The sequence below is a fragment of the Vespula vulgaris genome, chromosome 1 (genome assembly GCF_905475345.1).
Source record: "Vespula vulgaris chromosome 1, iyVesVulg1.1, whole genome shotgun sequence".
Taxonomy (NCBI): Eukaryota; Metazoa; Arthropoda; class Insecta; order Hymenoptera; family Vespidae; genus Vespula; species Vespula vulgaris.
Window position 1 is genome coordinate 4,023,735 of NC_066586.1, and position 21,458 is coordinate 4,045,192.

The window sequence follows — 21,458 nt, forward strand, 5'->3', positions numbered from 1 at the left end:
CGAAACATGGTCAGAAAAAGAGAGAAAGCGAGAAAAAAAGAGAGAGAGAGAGAGAAGTATCGATAATCTCAGCCACTTTCAAAACGAATCTGCGGTGAGAAGTAATGATAACTCGTGATACTTATTTCTTATGATTCGTGGATCTTTGATGTCTCTTAAACATCGAGGGAATTGAACGAGATAATATCTTGAAAAAGAAAACATTCTCTGTCGTAATCGAAGTTCTTAACAATTTCGTTTAGCAATGGCAATGATCTGATTAAATATATTATGAATACATACGTACGTACGTACATATGTATACGATCGGTGATTCCTTAGAGTTGAAGATTATTACAAAATAATTATTACTTTCCCCCGTTTCTTCGACCGCACCCTCATTCCCTCTCTCACCCTTCCTTCTTCCCCAAGCCAACCGAACCCAACCCAACCCAACCTAACCCAACCCAACTCAACTCAACTCAACTCAACTCAACTCAACTCAACTCAAATACCCCTCACCCACCCGATCTCGTGTTGTAACTTCCGTTCATCAAAGTGCTCAAACGAGTTTCTCGATTATTTTCTCGATCGAATACGTTTTCACTTTCGAAGATGCCTCTTTCTAACTTTCCCATCTTGACTCTCACGCATATATACATCTACGTTCATAAATATCTATGTACGTATGTATATACCGACATAACTCGTTTAATCCTTACCGTACTACATTCACGTGAAAATGACGAAGTAAATGACGAAGTCGATCGAGAGTAGTCGTCCTCTCGTTGATACTCTGGAATTCGAGTGTAACTCGCGTACTAACGTCTACATCGGTTTGCTCGTGGACAACGAGCAAGGTCCTTAGAATGAACCATAGGACTTTTCTCTCTCTCTCTCTCTCTCTCTCTCTCTCTCTCTCTCTCTGTCTCTGTCTCTCTCATACATATAGGACGATGTACACCTCGGAAATCCACTCGTCCAGAGCGCTATGTAAAGCCGAGGAGGTTGAGAGTTAGATAGAGGATGCATTTGAGGCTACCATTAAGCCGGTGATTGATAATGCCCGCAGACCCGTTCTGCGCCATCGCGTCCGTCCGATCAAGGTCTACCATCGTGTATATAGTATACCCATCGAGCAAAAAGCGAAAAAGAGAGAAGGCGCTCACTGCATAACGCGCCGCAAAACTCCGGCAAAAAGCGTAAAAGTAACGTCTACTGCCTTGTCATCGACCCTCCTCGTCCGCGCCTTTCCCTCTCTATCTTTTCTCTCTCTCTCTCTCTCTCTCTCTCTCTCTCTCTCTCACTCTTTCTCTCTCTCTTCCTCTTTCTCTCTCTCTCTCTTCCTCTCTCTTTCTATCTTTCATTCTCCTTCCCTTGCCCAGCCGCAGATAATTATCGCCGATGAGAAGAATTCTTCGTTGGATTTTACTTGTTAAAAAACAAAAAGAAAAGAAAGAAAAAAAAATCGATCGTCCAACGAAAAATCTTTGCCACCGGAGATGAATTTGAAGAACACGTTCTAATCTTCCTTTGATTCGTGTCTTTTGCCAAAGAAAAAAGTAAATAATCGTAAAATTTTAATTAATGATTAATTGATGCACGAAAATAAATCCGATCTATGGACGGAACGAAGATGAGTTTATAGATGAATGTTCTTAACGTTTTCAAATGTTCTCGTGTTTGAATAAGAAAGTTGTTAATCGGGATTTAAAAAATCTTGATATACTTATATAAGTATATACTTGTTTTACTTGTTGGTAGATAATCCTAACATTTTAAAGATGTCTCGTGTGTAAATAAGAAAGTTGTTAATCGGGATGAAAAAATCTTGACGTATACATACATATGCGTATGTACGTTCGTGCGCACGTGTGTGTATATTTGTGTGTGTATACGTATACCATCTACTTGTTCTACATGAGATGTTCTTTCCTATTGGCCGAGTGAAACAACCTCAAGTTCCAACGTCTTTGTAATGAAAAAAAACGAAGAGGCTGGTGCATCGCCAGCTGTAGCAAAATGTCTTTGTTTACTTAACCTCGAGAAGAAGGTGGAGGAAGACAAGAATGGAATCTAGGGAACATAGAGGAAGAACGACAAAAGGTAGAAACGGACGAGCAAGGGAATGACGAGGCACGCATTCCATCGAAGCTATTTTCTCTTGAAAGAGATCGAACAATACGGACACCTTGCTGGATCAAGAAAGAGTGAGAGGGAGATAAAAGATGACCGTGGAAAACGTCGAACGAGACACTATCGACGATACAGTGATTCAACGAGTTTTACCAAAAATAACTCTAGAGAAATTATTCTGATATTTATATAACTTTGACAACAATTAATCGATGATTGGATCAATGGATCAAATGTAGAAATAGATGGATCATTTCTTCATATATATATATATACTGAATGTTCCGTTTATCTCGAAAAATTGTAATTTTTTGATAAGTTCAGTCCTCCAGGAGATATTCCAATTTTTCGATATGAATGGAACATCCTGTATATAAGCGAGTATCTGTTAGCTATCATATTGAATTATCTAAATAGCTATCATATTGATTATATCTAAAATATGAACCATCAACTCTTTTCAAACATAGTATAATCATCTTTTTAGTTCGATTATCCCATCAATGATATATATATATATATATATATATATATATATATATCATTGATGACTTATACATCTACACACACACACACATACTACTTCGACATTAAAAGATATATACAATTATAATAACAAATTGATAATTTATAATTACAAGAAATTATATTGGATTCATTACTTGGAACGAAAATAAATACTCGAAGAGTGGGCGGATCACGAAGGATTAAAAAAAACGAAAAGAAAAAGAAGGAGAAAGGAAAGAAATAATAAAAAGAAGGAAAAAATAGGAAAAAAGATTTAAGGAAAAAAGTAAAAAAGGAAAAGGAGGGAAACAGTCAGGTAAAGAAGAGACGAGATAGAGCGCGGCGAAGGGGTGCTTGCGACTCCTGCTGAAACATTTCCTTCGAGTGTAGGAAACGTCCAGATATGATAATAAGCGAGGCTCGCACCGACGTCGAGCGTTATTCGCGAGAAGCCTTAGGGGCTACGAGAGAAGAACCGGGTTCGCGTCAACGCCGCGAAGAAGAGAACCAGTCCTCGTTCTTGAAGTCGCTGTCACGACCACCGGCAACGTCTCTCTCACTCTTACACCATTACACTCTCTTCTTCCTACGTGCGTATATTCCCTATTATTCGTCCCAACCCGAGAGTCACGCCTTTTCGAGCTCGTAACGGTGCAACGGTGCTCCGAAGCAAAGAGGAATCTCTACTACTTTTTCTTCGAAACATGCAAAATAAGAGAGAAAGAGAGAGGGTTAAAAGTAAATTATACAGTTACGAACATTAAAAATACTAACTTACTTCGTAATAATACAAAATATTTACCTATTTATATACATAATAAAACGTTTCGTATGAAATCATTGACATCTTGGAATATCTACTTTATAATATTTTTTAATGAAATAAAACATCAGAGAAGCTTCTTTTCTAATCACTATGTCTCTCATGCTCTCTTTCTCTTTCATATGATTAACAACAAAGTATTCCAATTTAAATTCTTCATATACAATGTCCCATTTTCAAGCTCTGCAAAAAAAACAAGGAAAAGACCAAAAAGAATTCAAATTCAAATCTCACTGTGAAGGTGGTCGCGAGCGCATCTTCAAGCCTTTTCGATCGCGCAAATACCTCGGAGCCTCTAGAGAAGGAATTAGCATAATGCCGAGAAGCATTAGGTTCGTAAGCGCAAATTGTGCTGCAGGCATGCTCTCGAAGCACCGTGAGAGAGTGAAGGTGACGGAGATGAACGAAGAGAGGACCGAGATTTGAATTTTCATGAAAAATTTATACTAATTTTTTTCAATCACTGTAAAATACGTTCGAGAAAACAAATTATTATCAGTTGTGAAAAGAAACACTATATCGATAGACATTGATCGTATTCTTTGACGAGTACATTAAAAATATTCAATTCCACTTGTTACAATATCAATTAATTAAATTTTAAATCGTTCAAAAATGAACATATACGCATACAAAACGCTCGTATCGTCACAACATTGAAATAAAAAATAATATTTATATTATCTCTATAGACATCTCTAATTTAAAAATAAAATATTATATTTAACATATCAATAAAACTCCATATAGATTTCATATGGATTTCATAAAATCATTAAAATATACATCCCCCTAAGGTCTACAGAATTAACATTAAGTCAAATTATTCCAAATATATTACCAATATCAATAATACAAAACACATCATTATTTTATAATGATATCAATGGGATGGCATACGAAGGGAAGGGTATGAAAATGTGTTAGGGGCCTGTTTGATTTTGACTTCGGATTCGCGTGTTAAGATGCGAACAGGTAGGATCATTGCCGCAGGTAGGGGTATTATCGCAATTAAGTCGGTAGGTGTCGGTACCAAGGGGGCGGATGAGGTGGAAGAAGAGGGTGGAGGGAGAGAGAAGCCTGCTGCTGTGTTCCTAGTATACGCTTCCTTGGAGAAGCAAACTCTCTCATTTACATTTTAACACCCTATCGCACGGGACTAGAGATTAATAGATACGTCAAGCGCGTAAAAGCGTATACCTACTTTACGATCGGCCGTATTTCCTTCTCTATATATCGGGGCCGAACTCCCGACCGAACGAACATTCGCGACGGCCGTTTCCGATAACGCGATCGTTAACGACCTCGCTTTCACTCCCTCCGTATCTGCGAGTTACGCGATACTCACTCGCGAATTCTTACTATTAGACTATGTTTAGAGAAGGGGAGAAAGGGAGGAAGATTTCTTTTAATAAAGGTGCACGCTTAACTCAACTTACGCGAGAAAAGCATGTTACTCGCTTCGAAATGTTTTCCTCTTTGTTTGTTCATTTTTAATTCTTTTCTTTATCTCTTTCTATTTTTCACCGTGTTTTTTTTCTTTTCCTTTGATCTTTCTATAATTTGATCACCAAAAATCGAGAAAAAGAAATTGTCGTTGCGAAGTTAGAATTAACGTTATAATTATTTTCTTTTTTTTTTTTTCTTTTTTGATATTTCGTAGTAATTAGTTATTTGTTAATAAATTGCTCTCGAAATCTCATTTAATATTTTCTTCTTTTGATATCTCTTACGTATTCATTAACATAATATAATACAGTAATAAAACTGTTTCCCACTGACCTGTTTTATCAGCTAAATGAACTGTCACGTTATCAATGGTTGGATGATACAAAATATTAACACTGTTAAAGACATTTTAAATCCTTTCGAATGAGATAATGAAAATGTAATAAATGTGTAAAAGAAGAAGAAAAAAGGAAGAATTAATAAACGAAAAATTCAATTAAATCGAAAGAAGATTATTCCACTGGAATCGTATCGTTTCGATTTATTATGAGAAGAAATTTAGTCGGATTTCTCTTTCTTTCTTCCTTTCTTTTTTTTCTCTTTCGAAGAATAAGAAAAAATTCTCATCGATTCTGATTCCGATGAGCCAGGAAAACGATTGAAAGTTTGCGCGATCGGTGGAATAGCAAATGACCGTGCCGTATCAAAGATCTCTTCGTGCTTCGTCCTCATTCGAAGGCAAGAAGAGATCGTAGGGAGAAAAAAGCATACTATTATGGGTAGTTATCGATGGTTACAGGTAGTTGAAACACCGCTGGCTATCCTTCGCACTTCTTAAAGGCCATTCCTCGTTCTACGGGCATCTGGCGCTTCTCGAGATCTATCGATCGGACAGAGATTCTAGCAGAGAACATCTGTAAGCCGAGAGAAACCGTCTTTCTCTCTCTTTCTCTCTCTCGCTAGATCCTTTTCTACTCTCTAATAGTACCTGTTACACAGTCGAATCTCTATTCAACAAATTTCACAAGTAACAAGTTTCTAAAAAGGAAATTACTAAAAGTTAGATAAAGACATTGACATAAACAGTAGATTTATTATTATTTTTATTGTTGTTGTTGTTGTTGTTGTTGATATTGTTGTTGTTAAAGAATAAATTTCAAAAAGATTTCAAAATTTCATACGAATAACAAGTCGTATAACAAAAAGAAAATTACTGAAAGTCAGATTAGGACGTTAACACAAACAGTAGATTTATTATTATTATTATTATTATTATTATTATTTTTATTATTATTATCAAAGTCTATAGAGTTGCATCCAACACAATCTAATTAAGTAGCAGCTATAATTAAATTTTTAATTATATAATTAAACTAATTATATTAGATGCATCTTTATAGACTTTAATAATAACGATAATAATAATCGGCTTGAACTATTTCGATATTACGTATTCGCGCATAAGAATTTAGTGATAATAATCAAATATGAAAAAAATAAATGAAATAGAAGTAATAAATTATAATGTCGAAGGAAACTCGATTGTTTGTATACATTTAACTAAGGTAAAATCGTAAGGGTTGGAAGGGTTAAAGACTTAGGGTTAAAGTACGTCTGTACTGTTTCAGATTATACAGAAGATCCTTCTCGACTTGGTAGAAAAACGTTCCAGTGAATGAGACCGAAACGATTCAAGGGGGCCTTTTAACGCTCTGCTAATTAGCAAAGCGAGTCACGTAATGTCTGTACTAATTAGAAAATACGGTACACGTAACAATAGCGCCAAAGGCCGATTGCGTCAACTAATCGCGTGTTTTCCCCTTGTATGTTTCTGTGCTTGATGTGCACGGACGCTCACACGGCGTCTTCGACTTGTAACAATAAGTCGATACTCCAACTTTCGATACTAAATTTCTAAATCTATCTAATACCTATTACCACTTTCTCGATAGATATGTACACGATTAAGATAAATCGATGACTTAGAGAAATTTCATTTTACCATCGTGATTTCCAAGGAAAACAAAAAAAAAGAAAAAGAAATATCGAACATATCATTTTACCTTGAATTATTATAATGAATTTTTCACTTAAAAATATTCACATTTTCTTGAAAACTGAACGATATTTATTTTCTCGTATGAAACAGTATGAACACAAATACAGCATTTTACAGATTCCTTATTAAAAATCATTTAAAAATCTTTCTTTTATTTGTTTCATTATTTTACTGCAAAATTTATTGTTACTTAACAAAAAAATAAATTGTATTATAGAGGATTAAATAACGTGTAATAAAATATTATGCTAATTAACACTTTCGACGTATAATGTGACGTCGAAAGTCGGACACGAAAGGAATTTCAAAATGCCTGCATAGTATTAGATCCTTAAAGTCGGTAAAAAGCTACGCTCGTTCCACTTAAATTATTCCGTTATTAGAATCCTTCTCTCTTTCTCTTTCTTGTTATCTCCCTTCGGCCATGTGACGCAATGCACAGGCTCTTTCGAAGCAATTCCTGTGGTTCGAACCCAATATCGCGAGAGGGATATACGTTTTCGTGGTGGTGTAACTGACCTGCCTCAAGGAAAGCTTAGTTGCGCCGTGCCAACCACAAACCCGTCCAATTATTTTTTCTTCTCTCTCTCTCTCTTTCTGTTTTTCTTTCATATCCCACGCGCGATCCAAATATCAATTGGTCTCTGCTCGAAATACTCGAATGAGATACGCCAAATTACCGAGGACAGACAGGCTGCTTGTTCGAAGATAACGAGCTTCATCTAAAAGTACCTAACACATATAAGATCAAACGTGATTGGAAATGTACAAACTGATAGAGTGAAATCGACTAACTCATTGATATTAAATCGAGTACATATATTTTGTGTGTGTGTGTGTGTGTGTGTGTGTGTGTGTGTGTGTGTGTATGCGTGTGTCTATATATGTATATATAATTTTGTTTATAAAAATATACACATTATCTATACATAGATATACATATTTTTATGACATGAAAAATCATGAAAATATGACAAGAAATATGATTACTATTATTCATTAAATACTAGGCTTATAAAACATACACATTTATCTACATATATTACATAGATATAACAGCTTTCGTTTTCATAGATTTACACGTTACATCATGATAGATCGTGACAAGAACGATCTATCGATCCATAGATTCTTCTCTTGAAGAGAAAATGAACGAGTTCAGTATGTATACTAAATCTGAAACTCATCGCACGTTCGTTAGTCGTGAAGGACGCTTAGGGAAGCATGGGACAATTATGGGAGCATGAATATTTATGGAAAGTCAGGGTGCACCGTGTAATCTTTACGGGACAACGGGCAGAGGACATCGGACCCTCTTACGACGACGATAGCTCACGGTTTACTTTGTCGGCTGCAAACTCGCCGAACTCAATTACCCTCTCGCAAATGGAGGGCCGAGAGGGACGAGATAGAAAAGGAGCAACGTGGATCGAAGGGAATAGGAAGGAAAAGTTCTCGCCGTGATACAAAGAAGCGATCGATCCTTGAGCTTAAGTGGCTACCATTTGCGACTGACAAAAGGACTTACATACGTATCTACGTACGTGCAATGTGCAATGTGCAATGTGCATCCTACGCAACATCCTAACTGACCGTATCTTTCACTCTCTTCCACTTTCAATTTAAACGTTACGTATTAAATGTTTCATTATCTATATCGTAATTATCTGTCACAATAAATTTTTTGTCTAAAAAAATCCTAAGAACAAGAGAGAGAACATGATCGATGAAAAGAAGGGATGATATTTTTAACCGATTACGAATATATATATGACAATGAAATGGATCAATAAACGCGATAAATTTTTCTACCTATAGATCGAGAAGTTAGTTGAGATATCTAGAGAATGTTTTTAACTAACACCAACATGTGATAACATGATGATTATTTAAAATTAAGTGAAACTCGACGATTCATTAAACTCAGTAACAAAAGATTCGTCAAAATAATTCAAAAGATACATCTTATCTTGAATACAGGTATGATATATAGATATGATTCTTGAAAATGTATAAAAAAAGAGTATGCGCTTTATGTAAATCGAGTTGATTTTGATATTCGCAGTAGTATCCGAATAAAAAGGGTTAGTGTATACAAAGAGGAAGAGAGATAAGGAGGAAATGAGAGAGAAAGAGAGAAAGAGAAAGAGAGAGAGAGAGAGAGAGAGACGATTATGGGTTAGAGGCCGACGATAGTTTCGAATTACCCGTTCGTTTGAGAAACGCGTACCTCTCGCGCCTATCATCTCGGCTTTAAGCGATACGTCTCTCGTACGCCTTCTATAGTTTATGCACGGCATGAGTCGGTCGGTGCATTGTTCCCATGGTGGAGCATCGCACGTTTGCCCGAGTATCGATACGAGGATACGCTTCGCAGCCAATTATTATTGCCATTTAGATAAGGAACGCAACGCTAGTTAAAGCCAGCGAACCTTGCCGAGCATCCTAAGATGCAACACTGTTCTTCTCTCTTTCTCTCTCTCTCTCCCCTCTCTCTCTCTCTCTCTCTCTCTCTCTCTCTCTCTCTCTCTCTCTCTCTCTCTCTCTCTCTCTCTTTTGCAAAGTTAAACCGGCTCGATTCGCGAACGACGAGAATACGTGCGATCGAAATTCGACGAAACGTGACGGCGGAAAGTGGCAAATTATCTCGAGATTATCTTCCATGGATAATTTATATATATACATATATATATATGTATGTATGTATGTATGTATGTATGTATGTATGTATGTATGTATGTATGTATGTATATATATATATCTAGTTTCTTCTTGATCTTCGGAAGGAAATATTATTTTTACCAAATGATAAATCTAAGACGATTTCTAAGACGATCCCGTAAGAAAAATTCATTTTCTAGAGTATCACTTGAGAAATCTATAATGATTGTATCGCTCGTTTCATTTATTTTCTGTGAAAATAATGAATAATTTTGAACCTCGAAAAAAGAGAGAGATAGATCGAATTGATATGTTAAATATCTATAATCCAATATGATTTTTAATAAGAAATTATACAATGGAAATTTCTTTCTTTCTCTCTTTTATAGTATATTATACCTAATCGTATTAGCAAAGTAGAACTATCGAGGTATAATTCGCCAAAACTAAAATACAGACATACAAGTGTATAATTGAAAAATTACATGACGTTAATTGAAAAAAAAAAGAAGAAGAAATTACGTACCGATAGAATCAATAGTATCGTGAAAAGCCATGAGAGAGGAATAGAAACATTATCTGGCTTGCAGTCGAAATCCGTGTAATCGAACGAATCGTTACGTATTGAATCGCTTACATAATCAAAATGAATCCTTGTGGCATACTGAAGCACGTCTTTTTAACGATCGGCTCTTTTCACCTCTGCCTACCCACGTTGTTTTACACTATACTAATGTACATGATAGACGTATTCGTCTTGAACAACCACGTAGTTACATACTAATGTATATGCACAATACTTAGAGATATATATATATATATATATATATATATATATATATATATGTAGATAGGTATAGTAACTCATAGTACAGTAGAATAGCTTGATCGTTGGTTAAAGCAACACAGGAAAGTATCGCCGACCCCACGCGAGATAATCGCGATGATATACTACTAATGACGTTGAGAGTTCTCGATGAATAGATGAGACCGAAACGAGATCGAAATAGCTTCAATTGCGCCACGTAATCTGACGTCGTTAAAAGATTACTCTCGATTAGAAAATATAGAACAACAGAAGAGGAAATTATTTCAAATCAATCAAATTATATTATACGCACACACACACATATATTTTTTTATAATTATATAAAATAAGTAACTTTCTCTCTCTCTCTCTCTCTCTCTTTCTTCTCCTTCGCCGTTCTCATTAAATCGATTTCCAAAATAAAGTACTTAAACATGCACACCACAAAATCAACACGTCATAATCACTATATAAAAAAAAAAATAATAATAATAATAATAATAAACACCTGAACAACTAATCAATAATAAAGATCCGACGAATGATCTCTCAACTCTTAAACATACGATCACAACCATAATATCGATATTTAAAGATAACCATATAACGATAATACTCCATAATATATCTAAAGATCTATTCGTAGAAAGAAGCAAGTAACTCCGTAAGCAATACTTTGACTTACATTGAATAGCAGTCTATATCGTTAGGTATTCGAAGAAAGTCACGGTGGAGATGGTCGTACGACGGCCTAATCTTCCCGATCGTCTTCGAGTCGCGCGCAAGAAAAGCGACTTCGAAGAAGGTAAGAACGCAGAAGATAGGAGTATTGGGGGTTAGGGAGGAAGGTGAAGGGGGAAAGAGAGAAGGAGAGAGAGATAGAGGTAAGGAAAGAATCCGCGAATGGAGAAATCTCCCTTTATCCGCGATTTACTTCGGATAGACGTATAGCGTTCCCCCTGTTCCATCGTACTCGTATAGCCACTCCGATTAAGTGGACAAGAGAGGACGGTGAAGTCTACGGTCGGTTTCATACAACAGAGAGATAGAGTGAAAAAGAGAGAGAGAGAGAGAGAGAGAGAAAGAGAAATAGTGCACGTACGTACCATACATACATACATATACATATATACATACATACATGCATACGTACGCAGAAAGCCAATTAAAGAACCGAAGAAGAGGTCCCGCCTTGCGAAGGACCCACGTACGAGTACCTACAAACATACATACATACATATATATATATATATATACATACGTATATATGTGTATATATGTATATATATACCTATGAATTACGAATAAATCACGTGCTCGCGAGCGTAAGCGCATATCTCTCCTTAGCTCGAACGTACGGTAGGATACGTATATAGGGTGTCAAATTGAAAAATATATCGCAGGTTAATACCTTCGATATCATATTCATACTCGAAGATATATCTCTTGTCACGTTTGATTCCTATATTCCTAAATACGTTATTGCAAAGAAGAAGCTTCATTATTGTATTTCCTTTTTAGTAAAATCTGATCGAACAATCGAATCATGGAAGAGTAAAGGAAATCTTTTAAAGAAAAGTTTAAACGTTTAAATGGTATCCGGAGAAAACTTTTATCATAAGAAATATTTATTTAAAATTAATGTCGATTGTATAAAAAAAAAGAGAGAGAGAGAGAGAGAGAGAGAGAGAAAGAGAGAGAGAAAAAAGAAAAAAGAACGCAATGATGAAGAAAATCATCGAATCCAACGATTCCTCGGGCTCTTAATCTTTTTGATTTGACACCCTGTACACTGTAATACTTACGTACACCTACCTATGTATACATATACGTATACATTATACTTATACGTACTCACTCGTATCGCTATCTCGATAATAGAATGATCTATCTGCAACGAGGGGCAACAATAAGCGAGCAAGATATTATTCCGATGCCGGAGCACTGCCGTATCTCGGACACGCGAGTACTTGATCTGGAAGCAAGGAGTACCTTAACTCAACAAATAACAATACGGTATTGCCCTCACGTAGGATCGAGGGCCTAGGATCAGCGCCATTATGCGCCAACAGTTCCTTTAGCTCTCTTTCTCTCTCTGTCTTCTCTTCTCTTCTCTTCTCTTCTCTTCTCTTCTCTTCTCTTCTCTTCTCTTCTTTCCCCTTCTTTTCTCTTCTTTTCTCTTCTTTTCTCTTCTCTTTTCTCTTTTCTTCTTTTTCCTTCTCTTCTCTTCTCTTTACTGGACCTCTCGGTATACGTGTACACATAAACGCATCTATCTAAGCTCGTTTCATTCCAGGAAATAAACATAGAAAAGAAAATGCATGTATGTACCTTCGTATATTCGCCAGTGAAAAGTATCCAGACAATGCATGATAATTATGATCAAATATTCTTCTCTTTTTACGATTCTTATTTTATTCGACATTATTATTAAGTCTCTATAATACCACAAATATACTGTATACCTGTACTTTTGAAATTTCGTTTCATTTTACCATCTACTTACAAAATTAATCGTTAATTCGTGCGTGAGATATAAGTTATACTTGATTGCGTGATTATATTACAATTATACCAATGGATATAATTTTGACGTTGACACGAATAAAAAATTCAATTATATAGGATGAGCTATAAATTCGATGGACTTTTAGAACGAGCGATTAAAAATCAAATAACGCGTTTTGCATTGTTTTTGTTTTTTTCTTTTTTTTTCTAAGTCGTATCTCTTCAGAAACTTTTCAACGACACGCGACGGACGACATTCCAACAATATACACGCGATCTTTTGTCGCTCTCTCTCTCCCTCTCTCTCTCTTTTTCTCTTTTACTCTCTTTTACTCTCTTATCCTCGCACGATTGATATCCAGTACATTTTCAATAGTTAATGCAGCACGAATGAAGTCCCGTTCAATTACTCGCAACACGATACCACGGCTATTTATTGTGGTCTGCCGAAGCTCGCCAAGTTCCCTTGGCTCGTGTGCTCTTTGCAGTACTCCTTTCCTTTCGACGACCGACTTACGACGATCCAGCCTTTCTTCTCGCCATTGCCGATCGGTGTTAATTCTCCGAGTTCTCGCTCGAGAATCCCTCATGAGTACGTACAGACGCGTGTCTGCACGTGTAAGTATTTACCTATCCGATGGAATTTGAAAAAGATTTCTTTTACGGCATTCGTGTAATCCTAATTCAATCAGAAGTGGAATCTCGTTCATTTTTATATTCAAAACGTTTTGTTTTGAAATGATTTTAGAATTATTAATAATTCCAAAAAGGTAATATACATATACATATAAATAGGAATATATAGATACAAGCGTTATAAATAATTCTGAATGATAATTTTAAAACAGTGTATACTTTGATATTATATATCTATATATTTTTTTAGAATATTATATCTATATATTAAATATAAATATGTATGTAACAATTCTAAAATAATATCATATAAATATTTAATATGATGTGACAATATATATATATAAAATATTTTACTTTATATTTATATATTTTTTATATTACATCTAGTACAAGAAGTATTTAAAAAAAAAGTAGAAAAAAAATTTTCAAATCCTTTATTATAAAATTGAAGATAAAAGAGAGATTATTCAAAGTATATACCAAGACTTCATAGTCTTCTCAATTTTGCTGAGGATCAAAGCATAGACTGTTGAGGGTAATGGACGATCATCGTTCCGCGGATAACTTTCACACGATAAACAATCGATATCGACATCCTGTCGTTAACTCGATATTATCGAGACATGTGTGAAAAAAAAGGAGAAAGTAGCGAGCCTATCGAGATAGATACCAGCCAATGGATCATATCAATCGATCTTATTAATCTTCCTACGCCTCTTCTTATACTATAATTCTAATGCTTTATCATTGAAACGATTAGATATCAATGTGATCAACTACTTCGTTAATTCGATAAATCGTAATTGCTTAATAAACTCTACGTTTATTTTGACTTTTTAATTTAATATCATTATTTTCATCATAATTAAACCTTGAGGTAGATATATAAAATTTATAAAATATAAAAACTCTAATACATACATAGATGGAGCCAAAAGTTCTTAGATAATTTTCAAAATCATTCATAATTTTAGGCTGATCATTATTACTTTCTTCTTTTCAAATTACAAACCTAACTAGAAATGTAAAGAAATTTTTAAAAGAAATAATTGATTTTTTCGCACTCTGTTTTGTTGCAAATCATTGGTGTCAAAGTAACGTTAGAAACATAGTTACAAAGTTACATTATGAAATGCAAAAATTTTCGATGATAAAATATTCTATATGTTTATATCCGTCGAAAATTTCTCTTCCCTTTCGAAGCGATTATATGAAAAAGAATAAAAAAAGAAAAAGAAAAAGGATCGTGAATGAATAAGCGTTCTTGTCATTCGATAAACAAACGATTTCGTTCCGCGTGATCGCTGAGGTGTCTTGTGGCTGTTGACGGTAACATCTATCGCTGAGACGAACTACGACTCATGCTACTCTGTGTCCTCGCACCAGCCATTGTAACGATCTCGTCTACAATATGTACCCCATATAACATAATAGACGTATTAAAATTGAAAGAATAATTTCTAAAGAGCGAATCTCTTTAATGCGATAAGAATTTTTTTAATAAAAACGATTATTTATATCTTTACGTTTCAATGTTGTAGGAAAAAAAAAGAACCAGTCGATTCTCCAAGCAAAAATATTACATGATCTTGAATACATCCTTTGAACGAATCCTTAACGAGAGGAAACATAAAAGACCACTAAATGCATTACAATCGTGACTTTTGTTACCTTACGAACGAGATACTCACCAAATACGAGTCTCATTAGTATCGTACCGATTTTTCCTCTCTCTCTCTCTCTCTCTCTCTCTCTTTAACCATATCTCTCTATCCTTCTCTCTTTTTGCTTCCGTGTCGGAGCACAATTCTGCTGTCCACAATTTCGCAATAACGACGCTACCCTCCTCGGCTCGTAAATAAGTACGCGAGAAGGATAACATTGGCTAATGAAGCGATCCATGTTGATTGTCTTTAGTACCTAATTTACTTGATACGTATCTCGCGACGTCTATCTTTATCGGACAAACGATTTAAAACGGAAAGGAAAAGCTATTACGATGTAAACAAATAGAAACGTTCCATTTGGTAGATAATAGTGTTGACAAAGAATAGAAAAGAAGAACACGATTGTAGGTTTTTCTTGGAAGAGAAAGAGAAACAGAAAGAGAGAGAGAGAGAGAGAGAGAGAGAACAACTTGATCGTGTTTGAAGAAAAAAATTAGATAAACTAACCCTATAGAATCAGGAAAAGCTATTACGACGTAAACGAATAAAAACGTTTCATTTGTTAGATAAAAGTGTTGACAAAGAATAGAAAAGAACAATACGATAGTAAGTTTTGTTTGAAAGAGAGAAAGAGAGATAGAGAAAGAGAATAACCTGTTCGTGTTTGAAGAAAAGAATTAGATGAACTAACCCTATAGAATCTTTGAAATGGATCATCAAACGTTTTCAATATTTCCTTCAACCATCCCTCTTGTCTAGACGAGCGCTTACCTACACCCACTTATCTATGAGAAATAAACAACTATAGTTAGGTACCGTCGTCGCATCGCTATTTCTAACTTCCTACAGGCTCTCATAGATCATAGTCCGAAGAAGGAACGAGAATAGTAGATTGTCCGGTATATACTTCTAGCCGTAGGACGAAGGTATCAATGAAAGCAGAACCAACTGCGACTACCCGGAACGATCATGGACGATAACTCCTTGGCTAGGAGTCCTAAACAATGGCGGATATTGGTATCACTCGTGGAACGCTTAGATACCTTCCTTCTCTCTCTCTCTCTCTCTCTCTCCTTCTCTTTCTCTTTCTTTTTCCCTTTAGCAATCTTCCTTTCTCGCTTTCTATGCTCAGTTGCCGACAAGGCGGTCGCCGATTGCAATTTGCCGATAGGATTCTACCTGCCGCGTTGAGCGTTCTACTCTCTTTCTTTCTCTTGCGTATCCTCTATACGTCTCTCTCTCTCTCTCTCTCTCTCTCTCTCTCTTTCTCTTTCTCTTTCCTAAGTAAAGTTAAAATCTCTAAGATAGGATAGGATTGGCTGGTTTGTAGTACTTGGTACGAGAAGATACATCTTTCCCTCGGTAACTACCCATAGAGCATCTTCTAAGCGGCGGTTCTTCGTTCGTAGTAGACCGACTGGTCAATATGTATCGCACCGAGAGGGCTCAAGGTATGTCGGAGTGCTATAGTATACGGCGGCGTGTGTGCCAGAGCAACGCAATCCTGCCACAGGAGAAACGAGATACCAGGGAGATACAGTCCTCTCGCAACTAACTGCAGCTCTATTACCTATTCGCTTCGTGCCCGCGAGTCTAATACCCTTCTACGTGAGGATATACTTAACCCCGGATTAGGATGCCACTTGTCACTGTGAGAGAGAATGAGAAAGAATATTAGATTTTACGTGATTCATCCGAGATCGTATTACTAACATTTTTCGTATTGACGACGATTAGATTCTAAACGAATGTTTTCACTCTTACTGATCGTAATACTTTTCAACACGGATAAATATATCCCGTAGCTCGTTATTATCTTTAGACTCTACAAAAATCATAAAAATTGATTTTACTTAAATCCTTTCTTATCAACTTCATGGACGAGATCGACATTTTCAGTGGTATCGCTTTTTAATTTAGATTAAATCGATAAAAACACGTTTAAATCGATAGAACGATAAAGTGCTTTGTCGAAAACATCTCAGACTTTAAAATCGTAAAGATTTTAATATTTAATACCGATTTTACTGAAATTCTAACGAGTATCTGTCACAAATCAGGATGAAAATTTTTTGGACAAATCGATAGGATATAAGAACGTAATCGACTACCGATTAGAAGAAGCATCATCGAGTTAGTCGTTGGTGGACGTTCGTGGGAGCCCGTCGGAATAATTAATATTCACCGAGGCGTTGGCGCGTTCTCCGCTCGGCCGAGCGAGCAACCGGGGCGGTCTTTGAGGCTTCGATCTCGTACTTGGAAAGCCCGTCGGCTTTGGATGCTGTATACCACAGCATCCGATCTTGAACATCCGATAGTCACGGCCGTCCGTTCTCCACTTCGGTGTCATTTCATCAATTACGAGCGTGGATGGAGATACGAGAATACACTAGAAAGGGAGAAAGAGAGAAAGATAGAAAGGGAGAGAGAAAGAGAGAGAGAGAGGAGAGAAAGGACAACGATGGTATGGTGTTTCGTGCACGAGTGTTGGAGCGTATATAAGAAGGAATCGGAGTGCCAAGCCATCCGTGGGCGTTCCAAGCGATTCGCTCGAATAGTCGCGAAACGATTCGCGAGAGCTTCTCTCGGACCTTTCCCATGAAGAAGCGTCCATTGACAGCCGGAGAAGTGTATCACAGAGGATCCTAAGTGTAGTTATTCCAAAGAAAATAAAAGTGCTTTAACCTCTTCCTCCTCCTCCTCCTCTTCCTTCTTCTTCTTCTTCTTCTCCTCCTCGTTCTTCTTCTTTTCCGTCCTCATCCTTCTCCTCCTTCTCTTCTTCGTTCTCATCCTCCTCCTCTTCTTCATCCTCATCCTCCTCCTCTTCTCCTCCTCCAGTGGACCCCGATTATTAATGGCCGCGGTGGTGGTCGTCCGTCCGTGCAACACGGGCGCAAAAGTGTGCATCCGGTTTTCTACCAAGACCCTTTCTCACTCTGTCTCTCTCTCTCTCTCTCTCTCTCTCTTTCCCTCTTCAACCTCCTAGAAACCTCCCGACGTGCCGGTTGCCACCGGTGCAGGACGAGAGCGGGCGACCTTGCGCCGCTAAGAACCGAAAAGCAAGCCAGCACGCGCGAACATGCGTCCTTTCCTTTCCTTACCTTACCTTACCTCAACTTACCTTACGTTACCTTGTCTTGTCTTATCTTGTCTTGTCTTGTCTTGTCTTGTCTTGCCTTGTCTTGTCTATCTTCGTCATCACAAAGTTTCGCTGTTCTACGACGATCTTAATATCTTTTTTCTTTCATTCGTTTAAACATTTGATCTAATTTTTTTTCAACGTTCTCCTTGCAATCTCCTACCTACTTATAGATTATCGATTTCGAATTAATTAAAAATATCATTATCATTAAGTATACACTTTAAACAACTTTTGAACTAACATCAAAGTCTACATGGCATCTAGATTCATATCTTTATAGTCATCTATATATACAACATAACACGATGATAAAAAGAGTATAATGAAAATGTTTATTTTCTATATACCGTATAATTATCGACAATCTCGTGAGGTTTTCCTTTTCTTTTCTTTTTCTTTTTTCTCGTGCCTTTTCTTTTTTTTTTCTTCTTCTTTTTCTTTCTCTTTTCCTATATCGAACGATCACAGTTTTTCTTTCCCCAAGCGGATACTAACACATTCCGTTTGGCAGTTACGCAGTTACGCGCGCGCATACGCTAACGAAGGATCGGCCAGAACGACCTTCTCTCGATGCCCATTACGCCTCGTTCGTTTATTTTGCGGCTTTGCGCGTTACAGATCTTACTGTAATGCCCCTTTGTACAGCGCCGTGATTCCCCCTTATTATATACTTCTTATGCCATCGGCACTGTACGCGCGTTCTCTTCCACTCCCTTTTTTACCTTCTTTTTTCTCTCTCGTTCGCCAACTCGAGAAAGATAACTCTCGAATCGCTACGATCGTCACTTTTATTTCTCTAGATCGTTTCTGTCCCTATAATGCAAATAACGTGAACTTATAGTTAACCATGTATAACGGCAACTGTGAAATCACAAAGTTTTTTTATACTGCTTGAAATGAAAGTTTTTAGATGTTTTTAAATATCAATCCCACTTTTTCGACATTTCTCAAGCTAACTTTTTGTTTCCAGATTGTAAAATTACAAGCCCGAAATGTCTCGATAGAGTAATTGATTTTTTAAATTAATTTTGAAATAAAGCCAAAAACTTTCGGCCCATCCAAAGATTTCCGACCTACCCTGTATTTCTATCTCTAAAATTTTCTTTTATTTTCTCAAGAAAAAATCAAGTTTCAGTAAATGTTACCTACGTAATGAAATGAAACATACATATGAAAAAGAGACTCGAGACGTGATTAAAAAACCGCGTATTCGTAAAACGCATCAAAAAAAAAAGAAGAAGAAAAAGAAAAAGCAGAAACAAAACAAAACCAACGTCATCGTTGAAAAAAACCAAAATCAACGCTGTAGCACATATAGCGAACGACTGTGAGTCAAAGGGATCGTGCAAAGGTAAGACATCAGGGAAGGAAAGAGCGAGGGCAGAGGACTCTGATGCGCGTGCTGCAGGAGACAGGTGGTGGGGGAAAAGAACGGGCTACGAGGAGAGTAAACGACCTATCCCAATCTCGAAGGCCCACGCCGAGTCCCGAACGGTCTCGGAGGGTAAGTTGGAGAAGAGAAGGAAAGCGAAAGGGAAAGAAGGAAGGAAGTAAAGAAGGATGGATGGGATGGATAGATGGATAAGAGGAAAAGAGAATGAGAGAAAGGTCGGAGAGGAGTAAAATCGCGGAGCGTGAACACACGCTGCCGGTATATAAAGAGTTAGCAGTGCTCTGCGTGGGTCACGATGCCCTTAAGGTACACACGCAAGCGCGCATAAACTCACACACATACACGTACGCGCGTCTACATAAATACAAAACACACGTCACGCATATACGTCGTGTATGATACGAAGCCACACGTCACGATCTACACATACACGTATAAATATACACGCTTCACATCGGCTCTCATATAAATACATATGTATACACCGTGACATACGTGAAATATATATAAACCCATACACACAGACACCTACCCGCACACACATACAGAGACAGATCGTAAGTTTTCCCTTTTTCTTCTCGTTCGTCGTTGTCGTCGGTCCTGGCATGTACTCGTTATGGAAACCACCAAGGGATATTGTTGCTCGTATATATGGAGAGTACGAGGGAAGCGAACAGGGCTTGTACTATGCAGATGATTCCGCGATACGGGCTATTCATTGTGAGTCATTTAACAGTTTATGCGTCGAGTACTACGTGCTCGCTCGAATCTGTGCGATGTGTTATTATATTGCTTATCGAAAGCCTGTCCACCTCTTCCCGCCTCTCAAGCCCCTTCCCTCACCTTTCTCCCCTCTCCCTTAATAACGCACGTGCCACTCTTTCATCGTCGAGCTTTTCGAATCCTAGGTAGCCACTTTGTATCAATGACTGAAAATAAATCGCCGTTAATAACGTCAAGGATTTATTTTATTTTACAAAAAAATTCTGGCTCCAGATTAGCGATCGTTATCTATCAGACATACACTCTCAAATTAGAGACGAGACTAATTTATTATTATACTCTGATTAATGATCTCCGGGGAATCCTAAATCTAGATATATACTGCATATTAATGGGTCTAGAATCGATTGGTAAGGGGGAAACCGTTCTATTTTGCATATCTTGCAACGTTAAATAATCCATCATGTTACTTTCGATTAAACGTTATCGCTCGGTTCGATAATATAGGTACGTTTATAACATTTTACAACTTATCAAATTGAACCTTCATTTTATTTCTAATGAACTATTAAAATGTATTAGGTGTCATTCGGTAACATGTTAAAGAAATACTTAGAAATATCGTGTACGTTGTTGTTGTTAATATACTTTTTTGAATATAATTTATACATTAATTATTTAATGTCATTACAGGAGGACTATAGTCAACGAAGACGATTATCAACGCCAAGCGGAAGTCCAAGTCCATCGAGGCCAACGAGGCTCTCTAGATCTACCGGTACCCTTACCAGAGACGAGGACTCCTTTTGCGAATCGAGTAACACGCTCACGAGAGAAAATCAAGGACAAGAGGCTGAAAGAAAGGGATGGTTCAAATCTCTGTCACGGAAAAATAAATCCAGTACCAAGGTACACGATCGAACGTATCTAAACTATAATAATACTTAATAATATAGGATCGCTC

General features: G+C 36.8%; 1 protein-coding gene across 4 annotated transcripts in view; it reads left to right on the forward strand.

The window, feature by feature from the left end:
* Positions 1 to 21,458, forward strand: part of LOC127071064 (uncharacterized) — a 107,854-nt gene that overhangs the window by 80,082 nt on the left and 6,314 nt on the right. For all 4 annotated transcript variants that reach the window (XM_051009917.1, XM_051009926.1, XM_051009907.1 and 1 more), the window contains one exon: positions 21,188 to 21,403. In XM_051009917.1, coding sequence (XP_050865874.1) covers positions 21,188 to 21,403 — 216 coding nt within the window. The remainder of the gene's footprint in view (positions 1 to 21,187; positions 21,404 to 21,458) is intronic.